Below are 13180 nucleotides of genomic sequence, written 5' to 3' on the forward strand. Positions count from 1 at the left end.
TACTTCTTATCCTTAATATTTTCTGTATCGGGAGAATCGCGCATGCCAGAGAAGCATTAAAACTACCGACAGCTATTTGTCAGTACCGCTCTCGCGAGTCACGCGACTACGAAACGCAAACAAACGTGTAAGTCGCGTCCATGAAATATGAATCATCAACGGTGGTAAATTGCGGAGGATTATCAAAACTACAAAATCGATATTCGTTCCAGAAAACAGGAAGACCGCGAGAGCTGCTGGCGCCTGTCTGCCACCGGTCTCGTCGTTTCAGTACAATAAAACAACCGGCCGTAGTATCTATCCGTTTATGAAATCGATTGAACCTTGCAAAACTACTCTCTTCTTGGATGGTGCACGAGAATTGGGAGTGGCGCGTGGTTAACTAACGAGATACACCCAGGAACGAAACCGACTATACCCCTCGGTGGAAACTCGAAAGATGCAAAATTACGAGAAATTGCAGCATCTCTGAAAGCAAGGTTGCATATGGAGGATCCGTCGTAGACGTGCACACTGTTATTGGTTTTCGCGCGCATGCAGCGTGTGTGTACGTTTACGCAGACAGAGATCACGAAGGAATATATATCGACTCGCGTAGTCGCGACGCAAGGGCAGGGTCGTCGGCAGTGTCAGTACGTCTCGCGACGCCGACGAGAATTGTGTTCGTGGTATATTCGTAGGTTAGCGTTTAGTGTTCGCCGGCAAGTAGCTTTTGTACAGTGTTTTAATATATAGATATATAAATATATATATATACATACATACATACATATATATTTTTCTTAACCGGTTGTTAAACTCGCGAAGGGAAGAGACGGCGTAACCGATCGAATTTACGATACGTCCACGATTTGACCAATCACAAAGAATCAATTGTATTTTCGTCTCTCAACGAAGCTTGCTGCGAATAACGCCGGTACCGCGACGTGTCGTTCACCTTCTCCGGGCCACCAGAGAAGAACCGAGATTTTTGGAAACGCCGAAAATAACGCTGTGATCTTTCCTACTGTTCAACTCGTCCCTGCCGGTCCAAGTGTCGGCAGTTTTTTCCCAACGTGCGACCACGGTCCTTCGTCTCGCGACTCGATGTCAACGAGGAAACCGTTTACGATTAGTCGATCGTAGTCGCGAATTACGCGCAGCGAGTGTCGCGAGTAACGCGAGTGGGCGTTTGCGTTTGACTGAGGATAGAGAAGAGATAGAGGAAAAAGGAAGAGAGCAAGGTAGAGCCGGAGTGAAAATGGGGTGCAACACGAGCAAGGAGAGTGTCCAGCCGGTAGGGGATGAAGCGAAGGAGGACGAGAAGAACGGTGGTGAGTAACTCGCTCTTGTCAATGTATATTACGCTTGTTCGAACATAAATACGATGAATGTTGATTGGTTACGATATCTATCTAAGAACATACGTAATTACGCGGACTGTATTGGCTATGTGTTAATTTTTTATTCAACTGGAATGAAAGTGAAACGCGCCGTGCGGGCTATACACCGTAGAGAACACAAAAAGAAGCACGTACAATAGTTTAATTTAAAATAATGCGAACTGCACTTCTGTTCGTCGAATGAACGTTGGCTACTGGGGGGACCAAGAAAATTGTAATAGACGAGACCCATTGACTATTTCAATTTACACACGCCGTTCGTCGCAATTCGTCGTGAAAGTTTCCTACTCTTCGCGATTTGTCGTCAAATAAATTCACGAGGTGATATTTCAAAGAGTATAACTCTCTGAAGAGTTGCAGTTTGCATCGTCAAATTGAGATGCCGAGAAAAAATGTAAAATTAATTGCGCCGCGGCTCGAGAACGGTTCTCGTACAAGGACGTGTTTCTAATCTCGTTGAAAATGCGCGGGTGGTTTGTTGTTTTGTCCCTTCGAAGGACGATTCGAAGAATTATGGACTTCTTTTTGCTGCTGCCAGAGGTCCTTGGGCGTCGTTCAAAGTTTAATCCTTGACTGGTCGTGGTTAGAGGCGATTCCCGGTCGCGCCGCGTCGTGAAAGAACGCGAAATGCGAGGAATCCGACGAGTAACGAAATTATAATGAAATCGATTTGCAAGAGCGTGGAGGCATTCGTATTCCGAGCGGTCTGAAATTCTCCGGGGAGAAACGATTCAAGCATTTCGAGCGTCGAATGCCGTGGCTTCTGGCTAACGAAGCTTGCAATTAAGAACTTTTTCAATCCGACAGCTAGCTGAAACATATTTTATTATTCGACTCTTGAGAGAATTTACGATTTCGATCGAACGTAAATGCAGCGCAGCTTCTAATATTCTAAGCTCGGCCATCCGAATACTCCAACAAGTACTTTTTTTTATTTTTATAACAAACCATTTTATTAACGTGTATTTTTCATAAATGTATTTTTCAAAGTATGAAAGATACTAAGGTATGGGACATAACAAATAACGTGGATGATAGAAATGATAAATTAACATTTCGTTCATGACAAAGATGTCGTGGACATAATTTTCTTCTACGAATTGAAACAAAGATAATGAGGATATGTGTTCTCACGCTGAAACAATAGATGGTAGCACAAAAGAGATGAATTTACGTATGCTAAACGGATTAGACAAGAAAATACAACGTTCTTAAATATTGAAATAAATCCTACATGTAATTTAATATTCGAAAAGATATTGATGTTGAAAATACGATACATCTTCTTCTTAGATAATGAATGTGTTCTAAAAATTTTTTTATTCGAAACACGTACTTTTGTTCTTGAAGTTATTATCGCGTTAGAACAGAAAGAGAACTCCTTCTCTCGTGATTGCTGATGATATCGAGTAATTTGTTTGTAAGAGATTTTTAATTAGCGGACTTGTGTCGTTGTTTCGAAATGGCATGTTTTGCAATGTTCAGACACGAGATGTTCAACATTATTGACGTTAATATAGTGACTCAGAAGAACTTTAAACGTCTCTGCAGTGCAACGTTCATTTAACCTTTTCATTGGTTAATCAACTCGTTGTTTTGCGATAAATACATAGTTTCATCGTAAAGCTTGCGCTCACAAAGGAAGCTTTTTTTTCTCTTGGAGCGTCAAGCTACAATTAGATACCATTAGAATTGAACAGTTGCTTATTAAAACTTTCCAAAGAGTAATTACGTAGATCGTTGTTGCATCGTTTTTTCATACAACTCGCGTTAACATATGACTGATTACAATTATTAATAAATCGTATATAGTTTTTGCTATATTTTTTTTTTCATGAAATAAAAAAAATATCACGAAAAGTAATATGAAACGTGTAAATAGTAATACATGTTCAAACAAAATTCAATGTGTTATCGTAATGCGGTTTTTCTCAGAATGGAGTTAGTCACGGTTGTATAACAAAGCGATACAGAACAAGGCGAAAGATATCAAAGAAAGATGACTAATAATTGTAGGAAATATAGAAAATATGATCAATTAACGTGTCAAAAAAGGCCATATACTTACATACATAATTCATTCAGAAATCACATTGGTTAACTCCATCAATTGTGACTTTTGAATTTATTATTATTTTTGTTATCATTTTGAGAAGAATGAACTTACAGAAGCAATAATTTATTATAGCATTAATAAATACTTCAATTTCTTTAAACTCATAGAATTATAGAATCTAGATGGAAAATGTAATGATGAGAAAAACATCGAGCAGATATTTCGAATCTTTTTTTCATAGATTAATATTACAGATAAGAAAAATTGATAGAAAATAAATTGCAAATAGAATGCTGCGTTTATATGATGTTGTTTCTTAGTGAGTTGTGGACGAAGAATATTAATCATTCACCGAAATCAAAAAACTGAGAAAAACTGGAATTGTGTATGTATGTATTACAACCTTGAAATAAATCTCTAAATTCTATCACTTTCTTTAACTTTTCTCTATCTTATCATTTTCCTCACTCGCTTTCTAGGATCTTTCGTTCGACATTCTTTTCACTCGTTAAAAAAATTAGAATCGATCAGTTTGATACTTATGAAACACTTGTCGCTCGCTAAGAAAATTTCAATATTGGAACCCTGCAGTTTCTTATCGATTGAATGAAATCCCCTCTGCTTACTCTGATTCTCATTAAAAAAAAAAAAAAAGGAAGGAAGGAAGAAAGAACGAATCCTCTTCCGATGTTTCCACGTCGAAGGAACAGAGATTCTCACTGGCGATACAACCAGTTGCCCGAGGAGAAAGTTCTAAAGCCTCGAGTTACGGAGTCGCGTTGCGAAACGAAGGCCGATTGATCCCTCGAACTGCGAACGGAGTTCCCGACCTTCTGATTTTTCTTCACGGTCGGTTCGTGCATCGCGTTAACGCCGGCTCGCGATTTCTATGTGTGATGGCCCGTCACACCGTTGATATCGATAAAGTCGGAGTTTCGAGGCTCAAGAGCTCTATTAGAGGGAGGGAAAGCTGGACGTTGCACGCCACGGGAGGGAAAGAGTCGAAAAGGGGATGTTCACGGGTTGAATGAAATGAAAATTCTCGGCACGGCCCGGACCGTAACGACTCCCCATACATTTCGTTTGGGTACTCGAGCACGAAATCTGTTCATACTCTTGCGATATTTATGAGCGGAACGCGATCGACGTCGTTCACGTTTCTTGTCTTCGTTTTTTTTTTTTTTTTTCTCTCTTTCCTGATTAATAGAAAATTGTCAAGTGACCGACTCGTAATTTTTCATTTAGAAATTGTTTCTCGATTTGCAATGACACGCTTCTGAAATGAAATTTGAATGATTTTTGAATGAGAAGGACGACTCGATTTTTTTTTTTTTTTTTTCGTTCGAAGCCTCGTTCTGGAGAAAGTCCAGAGTTTTTTAAACTCGTCAAATACACTTGAATTTGGGCCAGATGTCTAGTACAAAAATATAGATCCACAAATATCTGATATTCATATATTAACGATAAGAATATTTAATGACGGAGAAGATATAATTGTAAAATAAAGTTTTTCCTAATCGATTGTCCATAAGAGTCTGCAAAGGTGTAATATTCGTATAACGTTCGCTCGACTGTAGAGTAATTCAGTAATTCGTAAGATTTTATCAGAGAGAAAATGCACAACTTGGATACTTTTTAACCAATAAAACGTGCTCCTCGTAACATCTTACGAGAACAAGCAGATATTACAGTTAGACGTTACGTTACGATCGAATTATGCGTCTGTGAAACTCTCTTCCTCCTCGCGGAGGTAAAGCAATATGGGGCATATATATATATATGAGAATATTATTCAAGATGTGCGGCTCTCGTACTCTAACAGATCTTTTGAGGTTTGATATTCTGCAACATGGAAGATTTCCTGTAATACAGTATTATTTATTTGCTTATACTTGCAGTTTGTATCAATATTAATAAAGACAGAAAGTGAAATTCTCCTTAAAGGAGAATTATTTTTAAACATTTGACTAAGAGACTGGAAAATTATTCCATAAATTCTCTTTATCAAAGCAGTTTTTTGGCTTCAAATGTCATTAGGTTATAGATTAGGTTACAGATTAATTGGAGAAATTTAGTTTGAAAACATTTGTTTTTAGATTAAGATTAAGTCAGATTATGTTAGACTGACAGATGTTTTCTTAACGATTTTTTAGACTTTATTCCAGTGAAAAGTCGTGGCGTTTACTTTCCACGACAATGCAGAAAAGTACCGTGGTTCACTTTGTTAGATCAGTTGTTCCGATAATGTGCACGCTTTGGTAATATCAAGGCGATCGACAGGAAGCGGAGGACGGATGATCAGGCTGTTTTGTATGGTGAATTTATACGCCGTATTAGGTGCTTACGTTTTATTTCTTCGTATTTTTCTTCGCAACGAGATCCGCGTTTCGCGTCACGAACAGAAAATTCTTACGCGACACACGGGACGTATGTGCCTATTATTTCTCCTAAATTAAGAAAATCTTGTTCATGACACTATAATATATAAAGTTGGTATGTGTATTTATGTCGTGTTATTCCACTGCTTAGCCATCCTTAAAAGTAACCAAAACGAGTAGTTAATTAACAAATAGTAAATTATTAAATAATTGTTCGACAATAAGATGATTTGCAGCGCTCGAGTTATGCTGAAATAAAACAAATCAATTATCGACATTCGCGTCACGTTAAATGTACTTCCTATCGATGTAATTCGCAGATAATCTAACGTTGATAGAGTTGTCATTCGTATCTAAATATGGAACGCACATGAAGATATCTCACACGTACATCTAAACACATTTGAGGACGATGACGTCGTTTAATACTTTTGCTCGGTTTATCTAAAGACGAATGTGCGTCATCGAGATCATCGTTGCTACTCAGTTTTTGAATTCGAGCCGAAAGTCAATATTACTGAAATTAGAAATAAACTGTAGCCTATTGATTTCTTCTTTCGATATTACATAAAAATAAAATAAATAAACTCTATTCTCAGTAATGAAGGTAAAATAATGATTAGATTTGTTGATTGGCCATTTTCCATGTAAAGTATGTTTCTTTTTTCTTGATCCATAAAAAATCGTGATTCAGCTCGATGGACATTTTTGAAAAATGCGAGATAAATCTTTTCTGATTGTGAATAATATAATTTCTGAAGAGGTGTGTATCTCGCTCCGAAAATAATCCATCTACGCGCCGTCAACAGTGATCCGATAATCTATTCTGAACATCTGCTCCGAACTCAGAAACTCACATGGTCCATCAAAGAGTTTGCACAATTTCGATCGATTATCCTTTGGAAAGCTAGTTACATTTCCACTCGAATTTTCCACAGTTTTGCTTCGATTTTCCAGGATTCTCTACGGGGCACGTACAACCAACGATACTCAAGGTCTCTCGAATAAATAACAAATTCTTTCATGATCTCGAATATATACGAGGTTCCGAGAAAGTTTAGCCCTATCACGCGAGTTAGTTCGGGGTTCAACGAATCGTCGAAGCGCGAAGATCGCGATACGTAAACGTTATTTACTGTCGGCTCGGCGAGGAAAATCAGGTTACCCCGATATGTTCGCTCGTCGACGTTACGAGCAACGAATGCAGCGGTGAAACAATTTCATTTTAACGCTGATAATATTTTCTCCCATCGGCCGAGACCGTTTTTCCACGTCTGGGAAAACCGAGAAGCGTGGAGTTCAGTGACTCGCGAGTAATGAGATTTTCTCAACAAACACGTTCCGGCGTCCCTCCATCAAGATTTTCTCGCTATCGGGAGTTAAGGAACGGCCAACCAAACTCGAACAAGTGCTTAGCCTCACCTAGAACGATACGATCTTTGATTAAATAATAAACTCAAATAATAAGTAATATGTACAGGTAACTATATTACAGACAATATAAATATATAGATATACAGATAATAAATATATAAATATATAAATAAAATAAATATTAGACAATAGATAATATAAATATTTATATAGATAATATAAATATATGATAAATATATAAATATATAGATAATATAAATAGATAAATAAATAACAAAATTTTGTATAATGCTAGTTGCAAGAAAACCACGAAAAATTCAATAAAAGCTGTTTTAATCAGTGAGGAGTAGCACTTGTTATTAAAAATAAAAGAAGTTACGTTTTCGGCAAGTTCCCATGACTGATCAACCAATATAATGATTTCAAACTTAAAATTTCAAGCTTAGATTGGGCCGAAAATGCCCATTATGTATTTTGTGAAATTTTGTTGACGTAATGGTGAAAAATTATTAAGCACACCGTTAGTATTGAAAAACAGAATTTAATGACGCGAATCATCGAAAAGAATTGCAGACGAAATATTAACACATTTGTACTCGCGTGTAATTCATCACGTATAGCAAAAGCTGTACAATGAGGGAAATAAGATTGATAATTATAGCGGGAAAGAATAGTGAAAGTATCTTACTTCGAGTGCTATGTAATTAGCGATAGAATGCAAGATAAGATAATTAAGGCGTGTACTCTGACGTTACTATAGTTTCTATTTTCTATTTAAACACTATGTTTTTTTTTTTTTTTTTCGATCCCTTGACGATAAGTTTTTCATTTCATGTGAATCATACGTATCATCGCTGTCCGCAAGAGATACGAGCTCACATGGCAGTACATAATTATTAGCCTATTTGTGAAAAATGAGAGAAAGAAAGAAATTAAAATCTTTTTGGTAATTAGAAAATTTGCGCAGAGTTATCACTCTGTTTTGGACTGACGAAATTTTCTCTGCGGGGCGTGTGTGTTTATGAGAGTGACTGTCAACGTTTCTGGTCTCGTGACACTCGTTATCAAGGGATTAACAAATTTCTTAATCTTGCGAATACACGACGCTCGAAACCAAGCTGCTCTTTACAGATAACCTGACAAGTATTACGATGATGACGGTACTGCATATATATGGATTATGTAAGCACGTAATGCTGGATATTAAAACTACAAGAAGCTCTAAAATATTATGATAATTCAAGAATTTCATTTATATTTCGATCTGTTTATTAAAATATTATGATAGTCGTTGAAAAGTGTTTAATTCCTAGTCTTTTCTCGATTCTCCACGAACAGTCACTTTGCATTGACTCATATAACTCTCTTTTAACAAAGACTTCTTTCTTCAAGATGATGATAGATCTAGCCATGAAAATAGTTTTTCAGTTCATTTCAGAGACACTCGAATTTTTTACAATTTTCGAGAACAGAATTATCATTAGTTTTCCACCCGCAGGCGTTCGTAACTCTCAAAGTGAAGCTTCATCATTAAAACGACGTTTCTTTTCTCTTCCCACAAAGTTATAAAAGTTTAAAATATCGACTATTTTTCATGAAGCGTCCGCCAGTCTGTATTACAAGAAGTCGTTCAAATGTATCTTTCATAATCGGAAGTTTGAATCGCTTCTAACTTTCCTCGAGTAGTCGCTTGGTCAGTGTATCGGAGTGTTTGCAAATAGTTTCTCACTCATTTTACGATTTCCTGTTTAACCGAAGGAATTTCCCAGCTCTGTTTTTCAAAACTATCGTCGGTTATAAAGCAAGAATGCATTTATGATCACGCGCAGGATTTCTGATCGAAATTGCTCTACCTATACAATACGCTGTCAAAAAGTTTTCGAGTAAACAAAAATATTCGACATCCTCGAGGCAGAAAATATTATCGTATTTGCTTGAAGAGTGCGCGGACAAATCAAGTTTGGAATATCTGCGTTTGAACGAAAACTTCTTTCTCCGAAGTAGTAAAATTTCAACGTCGAAGCGCGTAGTTCCAATATACATATTTACAAATTATTGTGAAACTTTCGTATATTCCATATTAAATGAAATGGAACGCAAATGATACTGTGACATTAAACTAGACGTTTATCCAGCGTTTCTCTTGCGTTTATTCTGGTTCGTTCGCCGTGGAACCGTCGTTTCCACGCTTCTTCATTCGCGAGAAGATCCTAAGCAAAGAATCGCCGAAGCCCAAACACCGGGGAGGAACGGTTATTTATTTTTTTATCCGTGATCGGTCCCAATCGAGCGCGTGAACCAAGTGTTATTTCTCCGAGAAGCACCGTGGCGAAACGTCCACCGGCGAGGTTCGATGTTCGCGTCCCGCTGGGAAAGCGCTGAAATATAACAAAGGTAAATAATAAAGCGAACAACGTACGATACGACAGCGGGTTGTCTCGTTTCTCCACGCAACTCTGCTCTCCCAGATCTCTGTTCTTCGTTGCAACGTTTGCAACAGAAGGAAATTCTACAAAATCAAGGAGAATTTGTTCACGATACCTGCTTCGTGCCCCTCGATATTCGATAAATTCAAAGATTATTTTGATAAACGCTGTCGCGCTCTTCCTTATCGAGCAATAACATTATCGGCGCGATGATCTGTGCAAAATTTATCCAGCGATATATGGATATTAGCTCGGAAGCGACTTTAACCGAATTCGCGCTTGTTAGGGTGATACACAACTGATATATATATATATACTTATTTTGGAAAAGTATTATAATATTCTGTTTCTCTTTTCTTTTTTTGTTTTATTACAATAATTACGTCACGATACAGATACGGTGGTTTATAAAAGAGATGAAACATAAAAATCGTTAACGTAGCCATTGGAAAATTAGAGAACTCGTCTTGCATGCGAGAAAAGTATTTTGAAACGTTTTTTGAAAGAACAATTCATCGCTGAAAGATGATATTAGGGAAGGAAGTTTCCCTGGAATATTGTAGAAAATATTATGTACATGGGTATTTCATGTTACTTTCTCATATTAGGTGTATTCTATGGGATTCTCTATTTCTCTGTAAATGCGTAAAAATCCCGCGGTATAATTATTACCAATTCGTAAATGGCACAATCAAGTCATTTATAATCTGTAAAAATCATCAAGAGAATTATTAACAATATATATTTTATCCAATTATTTCTCGACCAGACAGATTTTCTTTTACTTTATATTTCAAAATTCATTTGGATTGAAAATAAAATGAACATTGTCGTACAATCATCAATCGTCGATAAAACAAAACTTCTTAAAACTCTGAAAAACATGTCTCTTGTTGCGAAGAAAATTTGTTCGGTCGAGAATATATTTCCACTATATGCGTACATATTCGATACAAATACGATAAATTGTAGATGTTTGTCGAAAGAATAAACCCTCGTCGAATCAATTATTTGCCGAGAACGGAGTCTCCGTTGCTTCCGTTTGCCAAAACCAACACGTAGCAGGGAATAATGCATTTATTCGACTAAGCAGCGTCGGCCGTTGAGTGGAAAAGTGCCAAACTGTTCTGGCCAACCGAGTCTATTGCCCACGACACTTACAAATTGATTATTCCGCGCGCTTAGGCGATTTTAAGCGTCCAATCCAAGCCCGCGAATCGTCCCATACACTTTTTCGAACGCGACAGCTCGGGCATTTTTCATTTGGAAAAACACGCGAATGAATTCGTTCGCTGCGTTTCTCCCGCTCGAATACCGAAATCCTTTTCTTTCCAGGCTCACTCAACGGTGAAAGTTACATACCCTTGTCCCTCAGTTTTCGATTTTTCCAATTTTTTCCTCGAGTTGATCGTTTCACCGCGAATAACGGCAAAATGCACTTTGGCCCTTCCTCTTTGTGAAATGAGAGAAAGGAACATACAGACAGTGGCAGTGATTATTCGACGAAATGGAAATTTATTTTTTGGTTCTACCATATTGTGAAGCAAGCAGATATCTACGTGCGTAAACTATTAGGTTTCGTTGTTTCTTTTGTGACGGTGAGGAATGACGCAGAAATAAGTAAAAAAAGGTGCAATTCTTTTTATTAAACACGGCCATTTACACATTTTTATTGTAACGAATGATTTTAAAAAATTTTTCTTTTCTTACATAAAAAAAGGGCCACGGAGTTTTCTTGATTACGTTGCAAAGTAGCATGCTGATAAATACGTAAATTATAATAAATGTTGTACACTATTGCGTTCGCTAACGCCCAATTAACGCGTTATTAAATTAATCCATCAAATTTCATATATCGTGGAAAGATCGAAAGTAACGGAGGAACATTCTTCTGGGACTTTTTTTTTTTTTTATCCATCGAAGAGACTAACAGGTTTCTCCACGGTTTTTCTTAAAGAGTTCATCGATCTGGTGCTCGCGTGAAAGTCTTTCTAAAATTACCTCGTAGAAAAATTCACGAGGGTTGCGATCGATCGTATAATCACAGTCATGTAAATCACGTTCGCATAATAAATTCCAATTACAACATACCGTTCTCTCGGCTCGATCGAATGAATCAGCGCAGAAAATAGTTTGGAAAACGGGCACGAAATGCGAAGTGACACGGCGCTGTGCAGAGTGTAGTATCAACTTTTCCCGATTACACGTAAGCTGGAAAAGGCTTTCAAGCTCTCGGGCTCAACTATATTACTTACGCGTACGTGTAAATTCGCGAAATAAAGGGAGCAATCCCATTAATTCTGGATTTCGAGGGCCGTCCAAGCGTGCACTTCGCACTGAATCGCCTAAATCTCTAGTCTTAGGACGCTGGTCTTATTTATCACGGTGTGTTTGCAAAAATAATAACGTGCGTTTGAAATTATCGGACATAATATCATAAAACACTGTCAACACACAACAAGAAATCCGAAATTTTTATTTCGACGCGAGCTAGTTATCCATGAACTTTTCAAGAAACGAAGTGAACTTAAATTTAAATTCAAAAATATGAAGTTTCAATTACGAATGATTAAAATTCGTTTTGTTCGATTTCTTTGACCACTTTGATTTCTTTTAGTTACACTCGACTATCTATTATCTATAATAGCGCTAAATCGTTATATCTGTCTATCTTTTGAACATGAAACTCTGGGCGCTCCAGACTTTCAGTGTATGTTAACACGTACGTATGTATATTGAGAGTATACAGATTCATCCATGATTGAGAGAACAACTGTGCGAGAATCGACGAGATGCTTTGATCGTCGAGGAGAAAAAAGACTCGCGGCGTGCACGAGTTAAACAAATAAGCTTCGTATTACGAGGTTCTTCGAAATCAATCGATCGCGATACACCCACGTCGAGTTTGAGTTAACCCAAGGCCGCATTGATTGAGGCGCGAGAACACGGAGCATCGATTGACCGGCTCCCACTGTTCGATCGATCGAGCTGCTCGAATGCTCGCGGCCACGCAGATTCGACCTTTCCGGATAATTGCCTTAATCGACGTAACGACAAGCAACAGCCGTTCGCTTCTCCCTGTTTCGACAACAGCGAGGAAAGCGGCTCGCTCTCGTGCTTACTTAAGCTCAACGCTTTGTCACTCCCCTAACGTGGCGCATGCTACTCGGGAATCATGCTACTCGATACTCGCGAACGGGTGTCGTCGATCATCTGTTGCATTCAGTTTTGTGTTCTACCGAATGAGACGAGTAATTGCTCGTCGCAAATGTACACAGGGTGTCCGATTTTAATCTGTAAGTGCAATTACAAAGATATTCGCGAGACATACTCGAGAAATGTATCAAATGCATTTTCTTCTGCGTTGAGACGGCAGCAATTTGGTACAGTTTAGTTTGTCTTCTTTTACGTCTTAATTTTTTTTTTTTTTTTTACGTCAAGTTGTTTTCCATAGAAAGAACTTTATTAACCTACGTATGTCGAAAAGCTACTAGTACAGGAGATACTTTAACGCATGGTCTTTCATGTATAGATTTTATAAAAAAAAATATCTCCTGCGTAATG

General features: G+C 37.7%; 1 protein-coding gene across 2 annotated transcripts in view; it reads left to right on the plus strand.

Moving 5' to 3' along the window:
• The first annotated feature begins 646 nt into the window (after window positions 1-646).
• The window catches only part of LOC122532131 (neuromodulin), a 139364-nt gene continuing 126830 nt past the window's right edge, over window positions 647-13180 (plus strand). Inside the window, exon 1 of one of the 2 annotated variants that reach the window (XM_043660646.1) lies at window positions 647-1313. In XM_043660646.1, coding sequence (XP_043516581.1) covers window positions 1241-1313 — 73 coding nt within the window. In that variant the 5' untranslated portion in view covers window positions 647-1240. The remainder of the gene's footprint in view (window positions 1314-13180) is intronic. The other variant, XM_043660647.1, reaches the window with a different exon arrangement.

The sequence above is a fragment of the Frieseomelitta varia genome, unplaced genomic scaffold, assembly GCF_011392965.1.
Source record: "Frieseomelitta varia isolate USP_RPSP 00005682 unplaced genomic scaffold, Fvar_1.2 scaffold_437, whole genome shotgun sequence".
In the NCBI taxonomy this organism is placed as follows: Eukaryota; Metazoa; Arthropoda; class Insecta; order Hymenoptera; family Apidae; genus Frieseomelitta; species Frieseomelitta varia.